The sequence below is a fragment of the Rana temporaria genome, chromosome 8 (genome assembly GCF_905171775.1).
Source record: "Rana temporaria chromosome 8, aRanTem1.1, whole genome shotgun sequence".
NCBI lineage: Eukaryota > Metazoa > Chordata > Amphibia > Anura > Ranidae > Rana > Rana temporaria.
In genome coordinates, this window is record NC_053496.1 from 29,869,893 (window position 1) to 29,897,881 (window position 27,989).

The 27,989-nt window shown below is 45.9% G+C and overlaps 1 protein-coding gene across 1 annotated transcript in view; it reads left to right on the forward strand.

Moving 5' to 3' along the window:
- Nucleotides 1–9,399: 9,399 nt before the first annotated feature.
- Nucleotides 9,400–27,989, forward strand: part of RGS10 (regulator of G protein signaling 10) — a 35,971-nt gene continuing 17,381 nt past the window's right edge. The window contains exons 1-2 of the mRNA XM_040361473.1: nucleotides 9,400–9,521; nucleotides 20,406–20,521. Coding sequence (XP_040217407.1) covers nucleotides 9,473–9,521; nucleotides 20,406–20,521 — 165 coding nt within the window. The 5' untranslated portion in view covers nucleotides 9,400–9,472. The remainder of the gene's footprint in view (nucleotides 9,522–20,405; nucleotides 20,522–27,989) is intronic.

Here is a 27,989-nt window from a genome sequence, read left to right on the forward strand (position 1 = left end):
TACTCATTTGGTCTCCAGAGTCCTGCTGTTTTTTACAGCGTGGGGTGGACCAAAAGCTTGCCTTAAGTACTATTAAGGGGCATAGCTCTACCCTGGCTGTCTTTTTTTTCAACGACCCCTGGTGGTTCATTCTCTGGTGAGTACGTTTGTGCAGGGTGTTCGGCATGTGGCACCTCCGATCCGTCCTCCACTACCTACGTGGGACTTGAATCTGGTCTTCTCAGTGCTTCAATCCCCACCGTTTGAAAACAGGGAAATTCCCTTGCTGACACTTTCTCAGAAAGTGGTCTTTTTGGTGGCTGTTACGTCAGTTAGATGGGTTTCTGAGCTGGCAGCCTTGTCGTGCAAGGTTCCCTATCTGGTCTTCCACAAAGATAAGGTGGTGCTGCGTCCGCAGCCTTCTTTTCTTCCTAAGGTTGTTTCGGCTTTTCATCTCAATGAGGACATTGTACTTCCATCTTTGTGTCCTCGTCCATCGCTTCCTAAAAAGACGGCGTTGCATTCCTTGGAGGTTGTCCGAACTCAGGGTATACTGCTGCTCCGTTACTTTCTTGGGACGTGGTGCGAGCCCTACGGGCGTACTTGTCTGCTACGGCTCCTTTCCGGAGATCGGACTCACTGTTCGTGTCAGTGACTGGTCCTAAAAAAGGTCTGGCGGTCGTCTGCCTCCATTTTTTCAGGTGGTGCAGACAGGTCGTGCTCCAGGCCTATGTCCTAAAAGGGGCAAGCACCTCCCTTTCTGGTTACGGCGCATTCGACCAGGGCGATTGATCCCTCTTGGACTTTCCGCCATCAAGCGTCTGTTTTACAGGTGTGTAAGACAGCGACCTGGTCGTCAGCCCACACCTTTTCAAGTTTTGCAAGGTGGATGTGAGTGCATCTTCGCATGACTCCTTTGGCCGCAAGTTTTTTGCAGGCGGCTGTTTAAGGTTGAAGTTCCGCCATTGAGGCACTCTGGTTTGTTTGGGGTGTAGCTTAATTTGCTGTGGTTTTTTTCCCCCACCCCTCAAATCTTTTGGACACTGCTTGGGGACGTCCCTAAGGTCAATTGCTGCTGTGTCCGTCCATGAACGGAAGAGAAAATAGGATTTTTGTACTTACCGTAAAATCCATTTCTCTGAGTTCATGGACGGACACAGCACCCTCCCCTCCTTTATTTGTACTGCTTGTTACGAACTGGGGCTGCTGAGGCAGAGTGAGGGATATACCCGGGGGGCCTGCCCGTAACTGAGAAGTGTTTTAACACCTGAAGTGCTGTTTTTTCTGCATAGTCTCTCCTGGAAGGAAGGATATAATACCCTAAGGTCAATTGCTGCTGTGTCCGTCCATGAACTCAGAGAAATGGATTTTACGGTGAGTACAACAATCCTATTTTTTCTCCTTTTCCTTCTTTTTTTTTTTTTCCTTGTGATGTGTTTGTTTTCTAATATTTCAACATTTAATTTTTAATGGTTTTCACTTGTATGAATTTCAATATTTGATTGGCATTTTTGTCACTGAGTCTGGCTCTGGTTCACTGCTTACTCCAGGACCTAGCGGAATTTTTTATTTTTATTTTTTTTATTTTTTTTTTATTTGTGTTCACCGTTATGGTTTACCTATGGTTCACATTTTTCACTAAGGGGTGAACTTATCACTATAATTTATTATAGCCTCCCCCAGAACTAGGGGATATAGGCCCAGTTCACGTGGGTATAAGTGGTCACTTATAAGTATGTCACAATATTAAGTTGTTTTATATATATGTAATTTTGCTTATAGTGTAATCATTTTCACGGGAAGGGCCATTATGCCTTTATTGTTAACACGTGTTATTAAATAAAATGAATTATACTAAAAAAATAAGGCCAGATATATATTTCTAAGCGAGGGCCCCCCCTTGAACAATATTATAATAAGAAGCAATTTTGTTCAGGGGAGATATGATTTGGAACAGAATGGTTAATTTTTGCTCCTCTGTTTTTTCAATATGCTTCTATTCTATATTGTGATGGTTGACTACTGTCACTGCCCAGTAGGGGTCGCTTTTGGAGGGATCAGACACTTATGTGTTTTGGTTTCTCTTAATAAGCAACAATGATGAGGTTGTGAGTTAAAGTGGAGGTTCCCCCTAAAAAAAAAATTCTAACAATACATTGAGAAGACTGATCACACTGCGGGTATGCTGTTTTTTTTGTTTTTTTTTCGTACATACCTCGTTATCGCCGTTTCATCCCTCGGCTTCCGGGTATGATTCTTTTGGGTCTGGGCGTTCCTAGTTGATTGACGTTCCTCGAACCGACGCATACTTGACATCACGACTTTCCGAAAGAAGCCGAACGTCGCTGCGCAGGCGCCGTATAGAGCCGACTCTATACGGCGCCTGCGCAATGACGTTCGGCTTCTGTCGGAAAGTCGTGACGCGCAGTATGCGCCGGTCGGAGGAACGTCAATCAACTAGGAACGCCCAGTCCAGCAAGAATCATACCCGGAAGCCGAGGGATGAAACGGCGATAACGAGGTATGTACGGAAAAAAAAAAAACCCCCAGCATACCCGCAGTGTGATCAGTCTTCTCAATGTATTGTTAGAATTTTTTTTTTAGGGGGAACCTCAACTTTAAGCTGTTTTTAGTCATTAATGGCTGTCACTGCATTTTTTATTACTTGTTGTGGCGGCAGATTTGGAAGTCTTTTATGATTTCTTATGATCACTATTTTTTATCTGATAGAATATCCATATATCGCCTGTGGGGTGGACGCTAGGTTTTAGCCCATCTGCTGATGGCTACGTGTGTTGTCTGCAGGGCTGGGCGCCATGTTGTGGCCCAGCTTCCTGCATACTACATGTAATGTGGATGAGTTCTGGTTAAACTTTGTTCTTGCTTGCCGAGGGCCGCCACCTCACTGGATGGTTGTGGTGGCGGCGATCGGGAAGTCTTTGTATATTTATCATCTAGCACTATTAGTATTGTACTCTGTTTGTCCGCATGGTTGGGCGCCAGGTTCTAGTCTATCTGTCGCTTGCAGTACTGTTGTCTGCGGGTATGGGCGCCATATCCCCTAGTTCTGGGGGAGGCTGCAAAAAATAATAAATTATAGTGATAAGTTCACCCCTTAGTGAAAAATGTGAACCATAGGTAAACCATAACACAAATAATAAAAAAAAAAATTCCGCTAGGTCCTGGAGTAAGCAGTGAACCAGAGCCAGACTCAGTGACAAAAATGCCAATCAAATATTGAAATTCATACAAGTGAAAACCATTAAAAATGAAATGTTGAAATATTAGAAAACAAACGCATCACAAGGAAAAAGAAGGAAAAGGAGAAAAAATAGAATTGTTGTACTCCTCAGGGTTATCAGTGCATTTTTATAGCACTGATCGCTGTAAAAATCACAATGGTCCCAAATGTGTCCGATGTGTCCACCATAATGTAGCAGTCACGATAAAAATCGCTGATTGCCGCCATTACTAGTAAAAAAAAAAATTAATAGAAATGCCATAAAACTATCCCCTATTTATAGACGCTATAACTTTTGCGCAAACCGATCAATAAACGCTTTATTGCGATTTTTTTTTTTTTTATTTATTACCAAAAATATGCAGAAGAATATGTATCGGCCTAAACTGAGGAAAAAAAAATATTTTTTTAATATATTTTTGGAGGATATTTATTATAGAAAAAAGTTACAAATATTGTTTTTTTTTTTTAATTGTCGCTCTATTTTTGTTTATACTGCAAAAAATAAAAACCGTAGAGGTGATCAAATACCAACAAAAGAAAGCTCTATTTGTGGGGGAAAAAAAGGATATCAATTTTATTTGGGAGCCACGTCGCACGACCGCGCAATTGTCAGTTAAAGCGACGCAGTGCCGAATCGCAAAAAGGGCCTGATCCTTTTAGCACCAAAATGACCTTGTGCTTAAGTGGTTAAATGTAGGGTTGTCCAGATACCGATACCAGTATCGGTATCGGGACCGATACCGAGTATTTGCAGGAGTACTCGTACTCGCGCAAATACCCCCGATACCTAAATAGAATACTTTCCCCCCCCCTTTCCCCCCCGCCGCTGCCGCCGCATCGCGGACATGGCTAGAGGGACATTGCTGCATATGTGAGGGACATGGCTAGAGGGACATTGCTGCATATGTGAGGGACATGGCTGCATATGTGAGGGACATGGCTAGAGGGACATGGCTGCATATGTGAGGGACATGGCTAGAGGGACATTGCTGCATATGTGAGGGACATGGCTAGAGGGACATTGCTGCATATGTGAGGGACATGGCTAGAGGGACATTGCTGCATATGTGAGGGACATGGCTAGAGGGACATGGCTGCATATGTGAGGGACATGGCTAGAGGGACATGGCTGCATATGTAAGGGACATGGCTAGAGGGACATGGCTGCATATGTGAGGGACATGGCTAGAGGGACATGGCTGCATATGTGGGGGACATGGCTGCATATGGGGGGGACATGGCTGCATTTGGGGACACATTTAAAAAAAGTATCGGTATTCGGTATCGGCGACTACTTGAAAAAAAGTATCGGTACTTGTACTCGGTCCTAAAAAAGTGGTATCGGGACAACCCTAGTTAAATGTGTTTTGAAATTTTAGATACCATAAATGCCTTAAAAGAGCCTGCTGCGTTACAATGCAATGTTGACAAAGCACCGTGAACATGACCACGCTGTCATCTGCAGTGGACATAATTGGTACAGAGCCCTGACAGGTATTCGCAAAGCTTTAAATACCCGGTGACTTGTCCTCAATGTTCCCCTAACGGGGAAGTTCCTTCACTGACTGCGCAGGCGCAAACTTCCCGACGGAAATCTCCGAACCTCGCCCGGCATCCAGGCTCATTATTTAACATCCCCGTGGATTGGAGGATGTTAAAAAAAGAGCCAGGAGGCCGAGCGAGCGGAGCGAGGACGTGAGGACGACTGGCCACTTACCTCGAAATCCACGTAGCCCTGGATGCCGGCTGCGGTTCGGGGATTTCCGTCAGCAAGTTTGCGCCTGCGCAGTCATTGAAGGAACTTTCCCGATAGCTGGAACCGTCTCCGCACATCAGTTTGCGCAGGCGCTGGAACTTCCACGATAGCTGGAACCAGCACGGCAGATCACCGGATGAAAAGCCTGTTCTTGGAGCACATGTAAACTTAGAGAGACACACACATTTAGGGGTGGGTTTACTGAAGGCAAATAAACTGTGCACGTTGCAAGTGCAGTTGTACAAAAAATTTCCTTAGTAAATGTAAAAAAAAGTGCTTGCACATGATTGGATGATGGAAATCAGCAGAGCTTTACCACATTTGTTAAGCTGTGGGGATAATGAGTGCAACTGTACTTGAAAAGTGCAGTCTATTTGCCTTTAGTAAATCCACTCCATAGTGTGATGAGACTGTCGGAGAGACAGTGCTGTGGGACTGTCAGAGAGACACATAGCCAGATTCACGTAGGCGGGCGCAACGTTAGGCAGGCGTAGCGTATGGCATATACGCTACGCCGCCGTAAGTTAGAGAGGCAAGTGCTGTATTCACAAAGCACTTGCCTCCTAAGTTACGGCGGCGTAGCGTAAACGGGCCGGCCTAAGCGCGCCTAATTCAAATGTGGAATAGGGGGGCGTGTTTTATGTAAATGACTGGTGACCCGACGTGATTGAGGTTTTTAACGAACGGCGCATGCGCCGTCCGTGGACATATCCCAGTGTGCATTGCTCCAAAGTACGCCGTTTCGATGTGAACGTAAATTACGTCAAGCCCGATTCGCGTACGACTTACTCAAACGACGTAAAAAGATAGGCCTGTTCCGACGTCCATACCTTGCATGGGATGCGCCACCTAGGGAGCAGCTTTATCTTTACGCCGGCGTATCTCTAACGTAAACGGCGTAACTAATTGCGACGGGCGCACGTACGTTCGTGAATCGGCGTATCTAGTCATTTGCATATTCTACGCCGAACTCAACGGAAGCGCCACCTAGCGGCCAGCGTAAATATGCACCCTAAGATACGACGGCGTAGGAGACTTACACCGCTCGTATCTTAGCCTAATTTAAGCGTATGGTTTCCAGAATACGCTTAAATTTGCGACGGCGTAGATTCAGAGTTACGATGGCGTATCTACTGATACGCCGGCGTAAACCTAACGGAGTGCTGTAAGAGTCGGAGAGACACCCAGAGTACTGTGACACGTGGAGAGGCTGTGAGACAGACACACAGGGCGCTGTGAAACTTTTTTTATTTTTATAAAAGCAGAGCACAGCAAGAATGTAAGACCCCCATACACACTATTAGATTTTCAGAACATTTTTAACTTCAGATTTACCATTACCGCATACTGCCCAACTTTTTGAGATGGGAATGAGGGACACCAATTAGCAAAAGTATGTACAGTAAGCATAGGACACACCCCCTTAAAGGAGAATTACCACAGAGAATTTACCACTTCCATTCCTTTGAAATGAATGCCACAATAGACATTGGATGCAGTGGCGTAACCAGAGTTATGGGCGCCCGGGGCGAAAAATTTTTTTCGCCCCCCCTTATATAAACATCCACGTTTATATGTGCATAAACGTGGGGGATTTAAATATTTGAGCTTTTTTTTGAAACCCCTACACTGACACTGACCCCTACACTGACACTGACCCCTACACTGACACTGACCCCTACACTGACACTGACCCCTACACTGACACTGACCCCTACACTGACACTGACCCCTACACTGACACTGACCCCTACACTGACACTGACCCCTACACTGACACTGACCCCTACACTGACACTGACCCCTACACTGAAACTGACCCCTACACTGACACCTACACTGACCCCTACACTGACACTGACCCTACACTGACACTGACCCCTACACTGACACTGACCCCTACACTGACACTGACCCCTACACTGACACTGACCCCTACACTGACACTGACCCCTACACTGACACCTACACTGACACTGACCCCTACACTGACCCCTACACTGACACTGACCCCTACACTGACACTGACCCCTGCACTGACACTGACCCCTGCACTGACACCTACACTGACACTGACCCCTACACTGACCCCTACACTGACACTGACCCCTACACTGACCCCTACACTGACACTGACCCCTACACTGACCCCTGCACTGACACTGACCCCTGCACTGACACTGGCCCCTGCACTGACACTGACCCCTGCACTAACCCACCTAACTCCTACAGTAGAAGTCCATCCTCTGAGTCCTCCTTACCTGTGTCTGCTCTTCTCCAGGACCCCAGCACTGGATGTGCAGAACTGCTTCGGATGGAGTTCCGACTCTTCCCCGCCGGCCGCCAGCACCATCCACTCGCAGCCCGCTCCATGCTGCAACTCCCCTCCACATAGTGGCAGCGCCGTACCGCAGAGCACCAGAGCGGAGGGGAAGACGGCGCCGGCGGCTCACACTTTCCGTGCCTGACGTCTCCCGCCGGCCGCCCCCATTTGCAGACTTTCCCGGCGCTCTGCGATTGGACGTATGGCGGTCATGTGCGGAGGCGGGACTTCCAGCCCCACTCCTCACATGACCCCCATATGCCCAATCACAGGGCGCTGGCGGCTGGACATTACACATGGTGGCCGCTGGCCGCTCGGAACATCCGCGTCGCGGTGACACGGGAAATTAAAATTAGGAGGAGGCACGGAAAGTCGCCCCCCTAAATGGTTCGCCCGGTGCAACAGCACCCCCTGCCCCCCCTTCCTACGCCAGTGATTGGATGAAAGGTTTAGCACTGAGAAACACTTAAAAAAAAAAAAAAGTGCATTTTATATACAACTATATAGATCAGACCAAAATGAGGAGGACAGAGGGACTTTGTTCCAAATCAGGGACAGTCCCTCAAAATCAGGGACAGTTGTGAGCTATGATACCATATAATATGAGGTCAAACCTTAATGCCGCGTACACACGACCGTTTTTCGCGATGTGAAAAATGACATATTTTTTGATGTCATTAAAAACGATCGTGTGTGGGCTCCAGAGCATTTTTCGCGACGTTAAAAATGGTCATTACAAATTTAGAACACGCTCTAAATTTTCGCTTAGTTTTTAACGTTGTCGTTTTTTTTTTTTTTTTGGTCGTGTGTGAGCATTAACGACGTGAAAATATTGCACATGCTCAGAAGCAAGTTATGAGACGGGAGCGCTCGTTCTGGTAAAACTACCGTTTGTAATGGAGGTAGCACATTCATCACGCTGTAACAGACTGAAAAGCGCGAATCGTCTCTCGCCAAACTTTTACTAACACGAAATCGGTAAAAGCAGCCCCAAGGGTGGCGCCAATCCAAATGGAACTTCCCCTTTATAGTGCCGTCGTCAGCACCGCGCTTTGCTAGAGCATTTTTTTCACGATCGTGTGTAGGAAAGGCCGGCTTAACAATAATCGTGTTGAAAAAAACTTTTAGCCAGATTCAGAGAGAGTTACGCCGGCGTATCAGTAGATACGCCGTCGTAACTCTGAATCTGCGCCGTCGTAAATTTAAGTGTATTCTCAAATTGGGATACACTTAAATCTAGCTAAGATACGACCGCGGGCACCGTCGTATCTTAGCTGTCTATTTAGGCCGGTCCGTTAGGGGCGTGTACGCTGATTTACGCCTAGAATGCGTAAATCGGCAAGATACGCCTATTCACGAACGTACGCCCATCCGTCGCAGTAAAGATACGCCGTTTACGTAAGGCGTTTTCAGGCCTAAAGATATTCCACCAAAAAAGATGGTGCAGCCAATGTTAAATATGGACGTCGGACCCGCGTCGAATTTTAAATTTTTTACGTCGTTTGCGTAAGTCGTCCGTGAATGGGGCTGGGCGTAATTTACGTTCACGTCGAAACCAATAAGTCTTTGCGGCGTAATTTGGAGCATGCGCACTGGGATATGTCCACGGACGGTGCATGCGTCATTCGTTAAAAACGTCAATCACGTCGGGTCACGATTCATTAGCATAAAACACGCCCACCTCTTCACAATTTGAATTAGGCGCGCTTAGGCCCGCACATTTACGCTACGCCGCCGTAACTTAGGACGCAAGTGCTTTGTGAATACAGCACTTGCCTCTCTAACTTACGGCGCCGTAGCGTATATGAGATACGCTACGCCTCCCTAACGTTAGGCCCATCTACGTGAATCCAGCTATTTGTTTTTTCTAGACCATTAAAAATGGTTGTGTGTACGCGGCATAAGAGTTTTAATTTGTATGCAATCAGGCAGGCCCTTGCACTACATGGTTTTGGTCAATCTGAAGAAAATCTAATGGTGTGTATGCTTTAGACGGAGGTAGAGAGTGCTGTACTCGTAGAGCTGCGAGACTGTCATAGAGACACACTCACACACAGAGTGCTGTAAGAGAGCCTGGGGAAGGGAGGGATCTGTGGTTTTGGAGGGAGGGGGGGCCCATCAGGCTGCACAGCTGCAGAGCTAAGCAGAGACAAATCCAGAGGTGCACAAGATGTTCACAAGGGCAGTCACCCGGCTGAGCAGAAAGAGACCACCATCAGGTAGGAGACCCCACATTGTGTTGTCTCAGTCCTGAGTCACAACTTTGTGCTTTCTACTCTGTGTGCTGTCTACCTTCCTCCCAGGGCCGAGCCCCGATGTGCAGTACCAACCCGAGAAGGGACCTCACGCCTGACACATTCAGACATTTCTCTGCTGTCCGCCTCTCTATGTACAGTATGTGGGAGTGACAGCACATCAAGTGCCATTCTGTACTCCCTACTCTGATCCCTGGCAGTGCCAACACTGAGAGTGACATAGAAATGACCGCACATTGGGCAAAACTTAGCTGGAGGTCACCTAAGATACATTGACCTGTGAGACACAACCAATGGGGAGAGATTGGCTGTATGGTCCCTCCAGCTCTCTGTATCAGGTACATGATGGGGATTATAGTGTACCACACCCAGGCTGGCCGCATGGCACTATGTTACCAACTCATTGTAAAAGACGATAGGATTAGTATAGAAATGTGTCAATATTTGGTGGTGTAATGTAGCGGTACATGTCTATATACAGTGGGGTACTTGTTGATATACACCGAATTGGTATATAGGTACGTCCGTATACAGAGGGATATTATAGGGGTAGCATGTCTGTATACAGGTAGGCATTATTTGGGGGAATTTGCTGGCATACAGAAAGTTGGTATAGAGGCCCATGTCAGTATACAGAGGGATAGCATGTCTGTATACAGGTAGGCTGTATTTGGGGAATTTGCTGGCATACAGAAAGTTGGTATAGAGACACATGTCAGTATACATAGGAAAATGATAGTGGTAGTATAGGTGTACTTGTATACAGAGAGGTATTATAGGGGTATTTGTCCATATACAGCAAGGTAGTATAGGGCTACTTTGTTGGCATACGATGGGGTAGTATAGGGGCACATGTCAGTATACAGAGAGATTTTAAAGTTGTAGCATAGTGGTACATATCCGTATACAGGTAGGCATTATTTGGAGAACTTGCTGGCATACAGTAAGCTGGTATAGAGGCACATGTCAGTATACATAGGAAAATTATAGTGGTAGTATAGGTGTACTTGTATACAGCGAGGGAGTATAGGGCTACTTTGTTGACATACGATGGGGTAGTATAGGGGTACATGTCAGTATACAGACAGATATTACATGTATTCATATCTGTAGTATAGGAGTACTTTTTAGTAGACGGTGTGATAGAACAGAGGTACTTGTCGGCATACAGTGGGGGTAGTATTAGGGGTACATGTCAGTATACAGAGAACTATTATAGGGCTTCATGACAATACACAGAGGGGTATTATAGGGGCACGTTTCCATATACATTGCCATATATGGCGGGGTAGCATAGGGGTACCTGTCAGCATGCAATGAGGTTGTATGGAGGTACTTGTCAGAATACAGAAGGGTAATTATAGAGGTCATTGTGTGTACATAACAGGGTAGTATAGGGGTATATGTCGGTATACAGCGTGATAGTATAGGGGTACTTGTCAGTATACTGCGTGATAGTATAGGGCAGTGATGGCGAACCTTGGCACCCCAGATGTTTTAGAACTTCATGTCCCATGATGCTCATGCAATCTGCAGTGTAGTGGAGCATCATGGGAAATGTAGTTCCAAAACATCTGGGGTGCCAAGGTTCGCCATCAATGGTATAGGGGTAGATGTCAATATGCAGAGAGGTATTATAGGGGTTCATGTCAACATACAGAGGGCCTGTACAGAAGTACATGTCAAAGTGCAGTAGTATAGGGGGTAGATGTCAAAATACAGCAGAGTATTAAGAAATATGTCGAAATACACAGTAAAGGGTATGTGTCGATATATAGTGTTACAGCACAGGGGTACATGTCTGTATACGGAGCATTTGTATAGAGGAAATACCAACAAGTTTATGTGTATTATCCTGGTACATGCTAGCACACACTGGGGGTTATTTACGAAAAGGCAAATCTACTTTGCACTACAAGTGCGAACTACAAGTACAAAGTGCACTTGGAAGTGCAGTCGCTGTAGATCTGAGGGGGACATGCAAGGAAAATAAAAAATGGCATTTTAGCTTGCGCATGATTGGATAATAAAATCAGCAGAGCTTCTCCTCATTTCAGATCTACCCCTCAGGTTTACAGCGCCTGCACTTCCAAGTGCACTTTCACTGCAATTTGTAGTGCAAAGTGGATTTGCCTTTAGTAAATAACCTCAGTGAGTCATTACGGGGTACATGTCTGTATACAGCGGAGTAATATTGGAGTAGATAACAGTATACATCAGGGTATTATTGGGGTAGTTGTTTGTATACAGTGAGTTACTATGGGGGTTCAGATGGAGATTAGCGGTCACATAAGAGGAAATGTGAGCAGTGAAAGGGGAAGTTTAGGTATTGTCAGTCTGGAGGAGATTGCGATACATCCTCTTCATTCTGTTTCCAGCTGTGACTTGCAGAGGACGTATTGGGAAGACAGGACCGGGCCTGTCCCGTGCATACTGCTAGAGGAGGGCAAAGCCTCCAATGTCTACTTGTGGATCTGCTGAGGTTGTAGAAATATTGGGGGTGGGGAGGGGAATTTGTGCCTCTTGAGATAAAGATATTATGTGCATCTGACTATATGGGATATAGTCCATGTGGTTGTGCATAATATAAGATCTGTATAGAACAGATGTCAGAATCCTGTACTAAGGGCACGTGATTGTACAGTCGTTTCCTGTGGGGGCTGAACACCACACTCAGCAGGTGAATGTGTGGTGAATGTGACATGTCGCTTTTTTTTACACACACACACAGTTGTGCTCAAAAGTTTGCATACCCTGGCAGAAATCATAACATTTTGGCATTGATATTGAAAATATGACTGATCATGCCAAAAAATTGCCTTTTAGTTAAAGCGGAGGTTCACCCAAAAACACAACTTTGTACCATCCAAACTAGCATCAGCTACAGTATGCCTTTTTTTTTTTTTTTTTTTGGCGCTGTACTTACTGTTTAATCCGTAACTTTCGTTTCAGACACCCGCGGGGAGTAGGCGTTCCTATGAAGAGTGGAACATAATTGACGGCCGGCTATGGGGCGTCACACGTTCCGAAAATAGCCGGCGTAGGACACGGCTCTTCACGGCGCTTGCGCACAGACTAGGAGCTGACTGCGCAGGCGCCGTATATGTCCACGTCCTATTTCGGCTTTTTTCGGAAGGCATGACGCGCCATAGCCGGCCGTCAATCATTTACCCCTCTTCATAGGGACGCCCATTTCCCGGCCGGAGTCTGAAACCAAAGTTACGGATTAAACCGTAAGTACAGGGGGAAAAAAAAGGCATACTGTAGCTGACGCTAGTATGCTCGTTTGTATGGTAGATAAATATTTTTTTTTTAGGGTGAACCCCCCGCTTTAAGAATAGTGATCATATGAAGCCATTTATTATCACATAGTTGTTCCTTTTTAAGTCATACAGATTACAAAAATCACCCAAATGGCCCTGATCAAAAGTTTCCATCGCCTGAAATATTTGGCCTTGGTGATGCACACAGGTTAAAATGACACAGGTTAATTTCTCACATCTGTGGCTTTTAATTTTCAATTGGTGTCGGTGTATAAACAGTCCAATGAGTTTGTTAGCTGTCACGTGGATGCACTGAGCAGGCTCGATACTGAGCCATGGGCAGCAGAAAAAGAAATGCCAAAAGACCTGTGTAACAAGGTAATGGAACTTTAGAAAGATGGCAAAGGATATAAAAAGATATTCAAAGTCTTGAATATGTCAATAAGTACTGTTCAATCACTTATTAGGAAGTGGAAAATTCAGAGATCTCTTGATACCAAGCCAAGGTCAGGTGAGGTAGACCCAGAAAGATTCCAGCCACAACCGCCAGAAGAATTGTTCAGGATACAAAGAAAAACCTACAGGTAACCTCTGCTCTGGAAAAAGTTGGTGGGGTTGTTTCAAGAAGTGCAATAGAAAGAACCTTGAACAGAAATAAGGTGTATGGTTAAGTTGCCAGAAAGAAGCCTTTACTGCACCAATGCCACCAAAAAGCACCGTTACAATACGCCCAACAATGCCTTGACACTCCTCACAGCTGTAATCTGGAGTGACGAGACCAAAATAGAGCTTTGGAGAGGGGCAAAGGCGACAAGAATACCATCCCCTCTGGGAAGAATGTTGATGGCTCACTGATGTTTTGGGGGTGTGTGAGCGCTAAAGGCACTGGGAATCTTGTGAAAATACTGGCAGACAATTTTCATTCTTCTGCATGAAAGCTGAGCATGGGACACTTTCTGAATTTCAATGGACAGGGCCAAGTATTGTAAAATCTTGAGTGAGAACCTTCTTCCCTCAGCCAGAACACTGAAGATGGGTCTTCCATCATGACAATGACCCAAAACATACCACCAAGGCAACAAATGTGTGGCTCAAGAAGAAGAACATTAAGGTTATGGGGTGGCCTAGCCAGTCTTTAGACCTTAATCTAATAGAAAATTGATGGAGGGAGCTGAAACTTCGAGTTGCCAATCGACAGCCAAGAATCCTTAAGGATTTAGAGAAGATCTGTAAAGAAGAGTGGACCAAAATCCCTCCTGAGATGTGTGCAAACCTGGTCACCAACTACAAGGAACATCCTACCTCTGTGCTTGCCAACAAGGGTTTCTCCACCAAGTACCAAGTCATGTTTTGCTTGGGGATCAAATAGTTATCTTACTCACTGATCTGCAACTAAATTTATAACATTTGTGTCGTGTTTTTTTTTTCTGGGTTTTTGGTTGATATTCTGGCCCAGATTCTCGTAGATCGGGCGTATCTCTGTATGTCATTTACGTTACGCCGCCGCAAGTTTTTCATGCAAGTGCTTTATTCACAAAGCACTTGCGTGTAAAGTTGCGGCAGCGTAGCGTAAATCACGTTGCGTAAGGCCGCGTAATTCAAATTTGGCGGGTAGGGGGCGTGTTTAATTTAAATGAAGCGCATCCCCGCGCCGAACGAACTGCGCATGCGCCGTCCGTAAAAAATCCCAGGGTGCATTGCTCCAAATGACGTCATTGTTTGCGACGTGAACGTAAATGGCGTCCAGCCCCATTCACGGACGACTTACTCAAACGACATAACTTTTCAAATTTCGACGCCGGAACGACGGCCATACTTAACATTGGTTGCGCCTCATATAGCAGGGGCAACTTTACGCCGGGACAAGCCCAACGTAAACGTCGTAACTTTACTGCGTCGGCCGCGCGTACGTTCGGGAATTTGTGTATCTAGCTAATTTGCATACTCGACGGGGAAAACGACGGAGGCGACACCTAGCAGACAAAAATTGCATTTAAGATCCGACGGCGTGAGAGCCTTAAGGTTCGTACACACGGTCGGACATCCAACAAAATTTCCCTTGGATTTTTGTCTTAATTGATTTGTCCGATCACACCCATAGCATACACACGCTCTGACTTTTCTGCAAACTTTTCTAACACTTTCCCAACATCACGTGGTTTTACTTGCTCTTTACCGCCACCCTTTGGTTAACTTCTGCTATTGTTGGTTGAGTTTAACATTGGTTCTGAGCATGCGCATTTGTACTTTGTCCAAAAGTCCGATGGTTTGCTGTACACACGGTCGGACAAGGCACCATCGGACTTTTGTTGCCATAAAGTTGGTCCGTTCGCAGACCCAACTTTTTGTCCGATGAAAGCCAAAAAAGTTGGTCCGATGGAACGTACACACGGTCGGACAAATACGAAAAGTGCCGGATTTTGAAGTTGGTTGGGCAAAAGTCCGACCGTGTGTACGGGGCTTAACACCTGTCGGATCTAATGGTTATCTATGCGTAACTGATTCTAAGAATCAGTCGCATAGATACGACGGCCCAGATTAGGACTTACGACGGCGTACATGGCGTTGCACCGTCGTAAGCCCTTTGAGAATCTGGGCCTCTGTCTCTATCATTTAAAATACACCTATAATTAAAAAAAATACAGACCCTTCATTTCTTTGTAAGTGGGCAAACTTACAAAATCTGCAGGGGACCAAGGGTGTATGTACTTGCCTTAGTTATATTTGAACATATTGGGTTACGTCTAATTTGTCTTTTTTCCAAACTGAACACACCCAGGTTTTCTAACCTTTCCTTATAAGTAAGAGTTTCCATGTCTTGTCTTCATTTAGTTGCCCTCCTTTTAACCCTCTCCAAGACTTCTATGTCCTTTTTACATTGTGTTCCCCATACTGTGGATGCGGACTAATGTGATTGATATGGAGGAAATTCTATGTTGGCAATCATGTGTATTTACTTCCCTATTTACACATCCTGAGATTGTGTTCATAATTCACTCTACTCCTCTATGGTTTCACAGTTCTAGCCTTAACATCTCTTAAATATTATTAACTTAGTTTATTTTATGTAGCACATGTGAAAAGATAAAAAAAATCTGTCTCTCTCCTATTCTTAGCATATTGCCATACAGGGGATGTGTCCATGAATGACAGTAGTGATATAATATACCCTGTTTCCCCGAAAATAAGACCTACACCGAAAATAAGACCTAGCATTATTTTCCAGAAGGGTTGCAATATAAGCCCTACCCCGAAAATAAGACCTAGTTTAAAATGCTTTTAAAATCCTATAATCCTACAGTATTATATAATGTACAATGTGTGTGTTTCTGTAATATAAATGCGGGCAAGAGAGCTCCGGCGGGTCACAGAAGTGTAGAGCGGCGCTATAAAGAAGGTATTTGGCACAATTATATTACAGAAACACACACATTGTACATTATATAATACTGTAATAGAGTGGATTATAAGATTTTACAAGCATTTTAACTCAGTTCACACTGGGGATTCCTGACAGGCAGGGAGGGAGAGGGGGGAGAGAAGACAGCACATTACATGGTAAAACCTACCCCGAAAATAAGCCCTACTGTGTCTTTTGTTGCCAAAATGAATATAAGACCCAGGCTTATTTTCGGGGAAACACGGTAGCTGTAACGTAGGGAGTTTATGTACACTAGTTCCTTATGTAGGGTAATTGTAGCCACATTAGTGCACTTGCAACACAGTTGGGTTCTGTCCCTGATACTTTTATCATTTTCAATAATAGTTACAATTTCAAGAAAAGCTTTCCAGGTGGACCCCGACCACATGGGTCGTTGGCCAACAGCGCATTTTAGGCCTTTGTCGGCTGAAAACGAGTCACGGGATTGCAGAACATACTGCACTCCTGTGACTTACAGGCAGTGCTGGGACAGGGTCATCTAGGGCCCAGGGCAAACATGCCAAGTTAAGCCCCCTCCAAAGATGTATGAGCATTGTGTCAGTGAAAATCTTCCCCCCCTCCCCCCCCCCAAAAAAAAAATTTGAGCACTTATCTGCATGCTCACCTCATAACCACCCAGATCCAATCCTCTCTCTCTCCATATGCCCCCAACACTAACCCCCCCCCCAAAAAAAATAAAAAAATCTTCCCCCTCCTTGCACAAATCATCTACCCCTCAAATTTCCTCAAATACCCTCCAATCCTAACATAAATAAACAATAACAAAAAAAAAATACCCTCCAATCATCCCTACTAGCACACAACCCCCTCCCCAAAATAAATATTGCCCCTCTACCATATAACCTTTGTAGCACAGATCCCCCCTCCCTCCCCTAGCACAAATCCTCTTCCTCCACCCCCTTTCCCAACACATATCCCCCCAAATCACCACTCCTAGCACAACTCCCCAGAATGTGCTCTCCCTAGAATATTTCTTACACTCCGCCAGCCTCCAATTCCCCTTCTCAACACAAAATCACCCCCCCCCCCCCTCCTTGTGGTGCCACCCCGCCTCACGTGATACCACAGTGACCAGGGCAGCTTCTCCTCCTGCCAACCCCTTGTCACAGACCTGCCTACAGGAGAAGTATAGCCAAAATAGCTTTGGCTATACTTCTCCTTTCACTATGTTTGCTATATCCTTATTTTAGACATGTAATTCACAAGCTTACTCATCCTCAGATTTATTCCTGCTTCAAGCCACAGCAATCCCAGATGGCAAAAAGAGATTGAGCTGGTTTTACTGTCACCAGACCAACAATTTCACAAACAATAATTCATTGCTTCAGTTTATGTGTGAAGAGGAGCCTCTGTCTCCTGTCCATTCATCTTCAGTGCAGCTGAGGCTGCAGAGAAAGGGACTAGGGAACTTGTGTCCTCAGTCCTTTTGTCTGTCTCAAAGGGGAGATGTCACGGAATAAAAAACACACTGACACCGTCCACCCCCCCAAAAAAAAGAAAGCATTGTAAAAATATAATATATATATATATATATATATATATATATATATATATATTTTTTTTTAAATAAGATAAAAAAAAAAAAGACTGACAGTCTACGCATCATCAGTGCTGCATATTAGTGCCACTGTCACATGACATAAAAAAAGTATTGGGTATCGGTACTTAATAAAAAGTATTGGTACTTAAAAGTGTTATTGGGACAACCCTAACTGCAAGTATGAATTAAAAAATGTGGCTTTTACCTGCAATTTTTTTAAAACAGGTGATAAGGCTATCAAGGCTATCATCAACAACCTCCTGAAAATATTAGCTGCCTGGTGATTTCTGGCATTGTTCATTGTTGTCGCTGCCCTGGAACAAGCATGCAGCTAGTGAAGTCAGAGGAAAGGAAAATAAGATACACTAATGCCTCATACACACGGTCAGACTTTTGACAATGCAAAAGTCCGCCGTGAGTCCGACGAAAAGATAGAGAACAGAGGGAGCTGCGGTGGCTCAACGCGATTGGCACTGCGCTGACAAGCCATTCACCTCTGCAGCTAGGGGTTCGGATCCCGGTCTCGGCTACATGTGAATTGAGTTTGGTGGTCTCAGCCCGGCTCCCGATGGGTGTGCTTAGTACGCCCACCCCCCTCCCACAAAAAAAACACACTTACACGCACTCGAAATTGGGTTAACATGCACGCACTTTGACCACGCGGTCTCTAAAAAGAGAGGCGAAGGACTAACGGGGCTGGTTGAGCGGGCTAGATCCTCTCACTCCCTTATAGGGAGTCCCTCTGCCCCGTTGGGCTTCAAAGCAGAGCAGGTAGGGCGGGCTGTGTGGGAGGACCCCCTCACGCACCCGCCATTGCCACCCGGGGCATGGAGAAAGGTGGCAGATTGCCTCTGGGGGCGGCCTGCCTACTCCCAACTCCTGCAGTCCGGCTCCTCTCTCAAGTACACGCACAAAATACACTTAAAAAAAAAAAAAAACGACTGACACAGTCTACGCATCATCACTGCTGCATATTAGTGCCACTGTCACATGACATAAAAAAAGTATCGGTAATCAGTATCGGTACTTAATAAAAAGTATTGGTACTTAAAAGTGTTATTGGGACAACCCTAACTGCAAGTATGAATTAAAAAATGTGGCTTTTACCTGCAATTTTTTTTAAAACAGATGATAAGGCTATCATCAACAACCTCCTGAAAATATTAGGTGATTTCTGGCTTTGTTCATTGTTGTAGCTGCCCTGGAACACGCATGCAGCTAGTGAAGTCAGAGGAAAGGAAAATAAGATACACTAATGCCTCATACACACTGTAAGGCCTCGTACACACGACCGAACATGTCTGCTGAAACTGGTCCGCGGACCAGTTTCCGCGGACATGTTCGGTCGTCTGTACGGCCGACCGGACCGGATTCCCGGCCGAGCGGACAGGTTTCCAGCGGACAAATGTTTCTTAGCATGCTAAGAAACATGTCCGCTGGAAGCCAGTCCGTCGGACATGTTCGGTCGTCTGTACGACTCACCGGACATGTCCGCTCGGCCGAAAGCCCTCGCATGCGTCGAAGTGATTCGACACATGCGTGGAAGCACTGACCTTCCAGGGTCGCGCACGTCGCCGCGACGGCACGGGCACGTCACCGCATTCGCTGTCCGCGGGGAATTTGGTCTGATGGTGTGTACAGCCATCGGACCAAAATCCGGCAGCTGACATGTCCGATTGAAAACGGTCCGCGGACGGTTTTCATCGGACATGTCCCGTCGTGTGTACGAGGCCTCAGACTTTTGACAATGCAAAAGTCCGCCGTGAGTCCGACGGAAAGATAGAGGACAGGTTCTCTATCTAAGGTCCGATGGAGGCTACACACGGTCGGACTTTCCGAGAAAAAAAGTCTGACTTTTTTCTCGGAAAGTCCGGTCGTGTGTACGAGGCATAATACTAAAGTATCTAGTTAATATTTGAGTATCAGCCCTTTTGCTGGATGTCTTGTTGTCCTTATCACCAGCCTGGAAACATTAAGAAATTCTCCATTGTCTGTTCCAGGAAGTGGCTGTGGGAAGATATAGTGACATGTTGGCACTTAGATGCCCTCCTGCCTTGTGATCACATTATCACTTCACTCATTCTCAGATAATGAGACACAAGTCCTTGTCACTTAACCGACACTGCTCTGACCACATTTACTGCTTTCTGCTGCAACCTGGCTGTGTGGGAGGCTGGAAACACATCACACCAGCCATGCCAATGTATATGAATCATGGTCCTGAACTATAAACACGTTGCTTCTCTTACTCTCCTAAATACTGCCACAGACCTGAGATAGGGGGACTAAGCTACATACACATCCCTTATTGCCAGGATTCCATTGCTGTCTGTAAAAAGAAGGCTGAACCGATAGGACATATGCTGTGAGTTTCATTCTTAGGGTTGCCACCTCATCCCTTTAAAACAGAACACATATGAATTACACAGGTTCTGTGGCTGATTAAGGTGGTAATTGAACTCAGCCTTAGCCTCAGAACCTGTGTAATTCATATGTGTTCTGTTTTAAAGGGATGAGGTGGCAACCCTAGTCATTCTTGAGGTGACATGGCAATAAACTTTGTGTTGGCTCTCTTCATGGTCCCATATTTTATTCTGTTTCAGAAATTCACAGCAATGATGGGTCGAATGTCCAAGATCAAAACCTTAAAGGAACTCAGAGGTGGTCCTCGTCTCTGGACAGCCTGCTGGAAGATCCAGATGGTGTTGAAGCATTTAAGGTGCGTGATGTTAAAGCAGATCTGTACTGTGGAAGCTGTGCAGACAAAAGGCAGGCAGAGGGTACAGGACTAGTCATTAATATTGCCTGTGGTCTCCGTGCAGCTAATCTTTTTCTCATTACTGACCTACCATGCCTTGTTCTGCACTGTGTCTGTGTAGAGAGGCAGCCATCATGTTAGAGGTAGGGCTTTGTTTCCTAATGTCAAAGCACCTCCCCTGATGACGGGTGATCTGATGACTAATGGGGTAATAATAGAGTTGGAGGAAGCACAGATCCACAGAATGGATTAAGCAGAAGCAGGGAGATTCTTGCACTGCAGGTCCTCAGGTACAGCTTCCTCTCCAGCAAGGTGGACAGCACAGTAATGACATCACTAAATCTCACTTGAAATGGGGTGAGTCTAGCAGAGTCAGTAATGCCTTAGATCACATGTGTCAAACATAAGGCCTGAGGGCCAAATCCGACCCTCCATGCCATTTCATGTGGCCCTCAATCCTCTCCTAACGCTATGGCAACCCTCTTGTTTCTTCCCCCACCTTGTCTCATCAGTCAGCAGCAGAGGATGACAGAACTCCTCCACCAGATCCTGTGTCTCTCTGTGCTGCTGCAGCACACTCATCTCTGCCTCACCTGGTCTCAGCATGGCAGCTTCAGCCCTCCTCTGGTCCTCTTTCAGACCCTGCACTCTCTGCTTTCCGGCAGCAGCACAAGGAGAGGGGGGTGCACTGTAATGTAAGGGAGGGTGGAAGACTCTTGAATTCGGATTGGTGGGGGGGTTCTTGACATCGGATGTAAGAGGGATGGGGTGCTCTGGACATCTAGTCTTAGGCTGGGTTCGCCCCATCGCCGCGTGCGGCTTCCAGCAGGGGTCCGGTGCGTCCTGGTTTACCGTTTCAGGTCCGATTTTATAAATTTGGACCTAAAACGGAACAAAAGATGCACCAGGGCTCCTGTGCAATTTCGCACCTGAGCCGCAGCGGAGATATGTGAACCGGCTCCATAGAGAGCCAGTCAAAATCTCCTGCTATTGCAAATTGGTTGCGGGGAGCCCACATCTCATTCGCAATGGTGTGAACCCAGCCTTATAGATACAACAGGCCCTTTGAGGGCAACCATAATGCTGATGCGGCTCACAATGAAAGCGAGTTTTACATCCCTGCCTTAGATGATCTCACACTGCAAATAGAGTACACAGCTATGAGGCTACAGAACAAAAGAAACTAGGCACAGGAAGTGTACTGCCAACTTTCAGGAGGACTTACAGACAAAGGGGCAGATCCACAAAGAGAGTACGCCGGCGTATCTACTGATACGCCGGCGTACTTTCAAATTTCCCGCGTCGTATCTTTGGTTTGAATCCTCAAACCAAGATACGACGGCATCTGGGTTAGATCTGACAGGCGTACAGCTTCGTACGCCTTTGGATCTTAGATGCAATACTTCGGCGTCCGCTGGGTGGAGTTCTCGTCGTTTTCCGCGTCGAGTATGCAAATTAGCTATTTCCGACGATCCACGAACGTACGCGCGGCCGTCGCATTCTCTTACATCGTCTCTAGTCGGCTCTTTCTGGCGTATAGTTAAAGCTGCTGTTTTGCGGCGTATAGTTAAACCTGCCATGTTAAGTAAGGCCGTCGTTCCCGCCTTCAATTTGATTTTTTTTTATTCGTTTGCGTAAGTCGTCCGTGAATCGGGATGGACGTAATTTACGCCCACGTCCAAAAAAATGACGTCCTTGCGACGTCATTTAGCGCAATGCACGGCGGGAAATTTAGGGACGGCGCATGCGCAGTTTGTTCGGCGCAGGAACGCGCTTCATTTAAATGAAACACGCCCCCCTACTCGCCGATTTGAATTTGGCGCCGTTACGCCGCGAGAGATACACTACGCCGCCGTAACTTACGGCGCAAATTCTTTGTGGATTCAAAGCTGCCAAAGGTAAGTTACATCGGCGTAGCGTATCTCACATACGCTGCGCCCATCTAATTGTATGTGGATCTGCCCCTAAGGGTACATTTTTCAAGGTACCACTAAGGCCATACCATTTTCAAATGTTTTTTTTTTTTTTTTTATCTTTATTTAAGGTATGTGAGTTAAACAAAGTGGTATAATATCCCACATGTCGACCAACAACATCAAATGGTAGGCAATAACCCGTCAAAAAATACTATGTACATTAGTGATATAACCGTCAAAGTTCCATTACACTGTTTTGATAATTCAGGAGACACTGTGGTCTGAAGACTCCACAACAGATATATCCTGTAAGTCAATCTGAACTGCAGCGAGAACCTTCAAACTAAGAAGAGAGTCAATGTTAATGGGAATATGTATACCATTGAGTAAGAACAATAAGGAGAAAGAATGACAACCTGAGAGGTAAAACACCCTTATCCCTAACTGGCAGGTACCAAGCCATTGAACTCCAGGGGACTGAAACAAAACATTGTACCTGATATAGAGTGTGACTCTAAAGCCCCATACACACGGTCGGACTTTTGGCCAACCAACTTCAAAATCTGCAACTTTTGTAATTTGTCCGACCGTGTGTACGTTCCATCGGACCAATTTTTTCGGGTTTCATCGGACAAAAAGTTGGGTCTGCAAACGGACCAACTTTACGCCAACAAAAGTCCGATGATGCCTAGTCCGTGTGTACAGCAAACAATCGGACTTTTGGACAAAGTACAAATACGCATGCTCAGAACCAATGTTAAAATCAACCAACAATAGCAGAAGTTAACCAAAGAATGGCGGTAAAGAGCAGAAAAACCACGTGATTTGGGGTAATTTTTCGAAAAGTTTGCAGAAAAGTCCGAGCGTGTGTATGCTATGGGTGTGACCGGACAAATCAATTAGGACAAAAATCCAAGGGAAATTTTGTTGGATGTCCGACCGTGTGTACGAGCCTTTAGTCCTGGATTCGCAGGAACGGCACTAATGGAACTTCGAAAACCGAGGGAATTTTCTCTTTATAAGAAAAGAATAGTGGACGACACCAAAAGTGTCAATGTGGGAAAGAAAGATAGAAATTAATATAAAAGAGACAGTAGAGGGGAAGTAAGGGGGAGGGGGGATAGAAAGTTCTGGCAAGGTTGAGGCCCAAGGCTTTCAGATTCTCCTAAAACAAGTTACTCAAATGTAGGACTTGTATTCGTCCGAGAATCGGAACAGATCCCAATGTGTCCAGCGAGTGTTGTGTTCCTCCTCTCTATCCCCTAGGGTAGCTGTAAGATGCTCCATCCGCTGTATATCGCACACCCTGGCAAACCACTGTGACACCACTGGTGGAGATTGTTGCTTCCACACGCTGGGTCAAATGTTTCTTTTAACACAGCAAAGCTTCTTAAAAGAGAAGCTTTTTGTAAAGGATCCCCTCCATCATTTATACTTACCTAGGAGGATGCAGCATCGGACCGTTGCTGCATCTTTCTCTGGTGCTTTTACACTGAGAACCAAGTGATTGACCATCGGCGATCACTCGGTTTTCAGGGCTCCGTGAGCAGAGAGCTATAGACTGTCAGTCACAGCTCTCTGCTCTTCTCCCTCCTCGCTCATTGGAGTACTGAGCTGTAGAGGGGCAGCTCGCTGAGAGGCTGAGACAGGTGTCAGTCCAGGCACCTGGCGAATCCAGACTTCCATTGTCGGGATGATGTGGTGCCTGGACTGATTTCTGATTGCTGAAAACGGGTCACAGGTGTGCAAAACAAATTGCAATCCTGTGATCCATAGGAGAAGTCCAGCCAAACGAGCTTTGGCTAGACTTCTCCTTTAACTTTTAAAATTGGGTCCTCTTCAACGCAATGAAATTCTGTAGCAGAATGGATAGGAAAAACGTTGACTCCCAGAATAAAAGCTGTTGGAGATATTGGGGCTCTGGGGGGAGTTTATATTCAAATTGTCACCCTCCATCATGCACCTAAACTAGCCAACTCATAGGATGAATGATGGGACTGGCTTTTGTCAACTTTACTTGTTATAAAGCTTTAAAGCAATTACCGTATTTATCGGCGTATAACATGCACTTTTTCCCCCTTAAAATCAGGGGAAAATCGTGGGTGCATGTTATACGCTGATCACCGCTGTCTCTGAGGGCAAGAGGAGCGTCGTCGACCGAGCTGAGCCGAGTGTACTGTGTGCTCGGCTAGGCTCGGCTCCACTCGCAGTCACGCCCAGTCCCTCCTCCTAGCCTTTACGTCCATTGGACCTTTGTGTCCATCATAGGAGCCGGGCCAAGTGGCGGGACTGGGCAGAACTGCGAGAGGAGCCGAATACACAGTAAATCCGGTTCTGTGTATCTCGGCGGCGCTAAATTTAAAAAGACATTGTGCTACAATTTTGGGCAAGGTGCAGATGGACACTATGCAAGGCTGCAAATTGACACTTATAAGGCTGCAGATGGATGCTGTGCGAGGCTGCAGATGGATGCTGTGCGAGGCTGCAGATAGATGCTGTGCGAGGCTGCAGATGGACGCTGTGCAAGGCTGCAGATGGACGCCATGCCAGGCTGCAGATGGATGCCGTGCAAGGCTGCAGATGGATGCCGTGCAAGGCTGCAGATAGATGCTGTGCAAGGCTGCAGATGGACGCTGTGCAAGGCTGCAGATGGACGCTGTGCAAGGCTGCAGATGGACGCTGTGCAAGGCTGCAGATGGACGCTTTGCAAGGCTGCAGATGGATGCTATGCAAGGCTGCAGATGGACGCTGTGCAAGGCTGCAGATGGACACTGATAAGGGGCTTTTAAAATGTATGTTTTTGTTTCCTTAAACTTCCCTCCTAAACATTTTTTTCCTTTAAACTTTCCTCCTAAACATTTTTTCCTTAAACTTTCCTCCTAAACTTGGGGTGCGTGTTATATGCCGGCGCGTGTTATACGCCGATAAATACGGTATATTAGCAATTTTCACTTTGAGGCTTGCAGTGTCTATATCAGCTATTCTTAACCAGGGTTCCTCCAGAGTTTGGTAGGGGTTCCTTGACATTTGGCTGATTGGCCTACCTTATGATGGTTACTGCTTAGTTCTAAAGCCAATGCCACTTGGCAGAGCTAGCGGCATGACATCAATTATGTTTTTTTTTATCTGTCTGTAAATGTGTCATTCTGACCACCAATATAATGCCGCGTACAGACGGTCGTTTTTTGTGATAGAAAAAAACAACGTTTTATGTGATGAAAAAAAACGAAGTTTTTCAAACTTCATTTTTAAAAACGATGGAGCATACACACCATCGTTTTTTCCAAAAGCTCTAGCAAAGCGCGGTTACGTTCAGCACGTATGACGGCACTCTGTTCCATTCAAATTTGCGTCCTAACTTGCTTCTGAGCATGCGCGGGTTTAAAAACGTTGTTTTAACCACTTAAGCCCCGGACCAATATGCTGCTAAATGCCCAAAGGCGTTTTTACAATTCGGCACTGTGTCGCTTTAACAGACAATTGCGCGCTCGTGCGACGTGGCTCCCAAACAAAATTGGCGTCCTTTTTTTCCCACAAATAGAGCTTTCTTTTGGTGGTATTTGATCACCTCTGCGGTTTTTATTTTTTGCGCTATAAACAAAAATAGAGCGACAATTTTGAAAAAAATGCTATATTTTTTACTTTTTGCTGTAATAAATATCCCCCAAAAACATATATAAAATTTTTTTTTTTCCTCCGTTTAGGCCGATACGTATTCTTCTACCTATTTTTGGTAAAAAAAATCGCAATAAGCGTTTATTGGTTGGTTTGCGCAAAATGTATAGCGTTTACAAAATAGGGGATAGTTTTATTGCATTTTTATTAATTATTTTTTTTTTACTACTATTGGCGGCGATCAGCGATTTTTTTCGTGACTGCGACATTATGGCGGACACTTCGGACAATTTTGACACATTTTTGGGACCATTGTCATTTTCACAGCAAAAAATGCATTTAAATTGCATTGTTTATTGTGAAAATGACAGTTGCAGTTTGGGAGTTAACCACAGGGGGCGCTGAAGGAGTTATGTTTCACCTAGTGTGTGTTTACAACTGTAGGGGGGTGTGGCTGTAGGTCTGACGTCATCGATTGGGTCTCCCTATAAAAGGGATGACACGATCGATGCAGCCGCCACAGTGAAGCACGGGGAAGCCGTGTTTACATACGGCTCTCCCCGTTCTTCAGCTCCGGGGAGCGATCGCGACGGAGCGGCTATAAACGAATAGCCGCGGCGTCATCCCGGATCGCTCCCCGAGGTAAGCCGCAATCAGCGGAGGGGGTCCTGATCGGACCCCCCACCCGCTAGAAGGCAGGGACGTATATATACGCCCATCTGCCTGTACGTGCCATTCTGTGGACGTAAATAGGTGTGCGGCGGGCGTTAAGTGGTTAAGATACGAAAGCGTAGGAGACTTACGCTGCTCGTATCTTAGCCTAATTTAAGCGTATCTGGTTTCCAGAATACGCTTAAATTAACGCCGGCGTAGATTCAGAGTTACGACGGCGTATCTACTGATACGCCGGTGTAACTCGCTCTGAATCTGCCTACAAGTCTATAAGTCTGAGAAAAGCGCACCCCCAACTTACTTCACTGACCCGCCCAGCAGAAAATCCGTTACTTCAGTGCTTTTATAAATATTATGACGTTCAGACGTGTCGGACGAGGTCGCTGCATTGCCAAAAAGAAGAATGTAAAAATATTTGGATTTGAGTATTTAACTGTTCCAGAACAGTAATTGTAGGGAGAGACCGAGGGTTCCCAATCATCCATTATGAACCAATTTTTTCCCATGACCCAGTCACCCTATACATGATGAGATGGCTTTCAAACTATAGTTATGAATGGTGAATATTTACAGTGATCTGATGTTTATTCCGATAAGGATATGTATAGAATACATCAGATGATACAGTAACTAGCCAGAGATGCCTGAGAGCTACAAATGGCTCCCGAGACTGGTTGGGAGGCGTTGTATTATTGGGCCATACTCTCCTAGATTTTCCGCGGGCGGAGCGTAAGCCATTTACACTCCGCCGCCCCAACCTACAGGAGCAAGTGCTGTATTCCCCAAACACTTGCTCCGTAGTTTGGGGCGGCGGAGTGTAAATGGCCCGCCGTAGCCACGCGTATCTCCAAGGGGGCGGCTTCTATTTAAATTAAGCGCCCCCCCGATTCTAACGAACTGCGCATGCGCCGGGCTTAAAATAGCCCAGTGCGCATGCTCCAGTTCTCGGCGTAAAACGTCAATGACGCCGACGTGTGCGTCATTGTCGTATTCAAGAACGACTTAGGGAAACGACGTAGCCGACGGAAAAACACGACGCGGACCCGACGCCATACTTAACATGGCCTATGTGGGACTTGCGTAAACTTACCCCTCATATAGCAGGGGTAAGTTTACGCTTACGCAAACAACGTTAGCGACGTTTACGCGACGCAAATTCGTTCGGGAATCGGCGTATCAGGCTCATTTGCATAAACAAATGAAACCTGAACGTAAACGCCATCTAG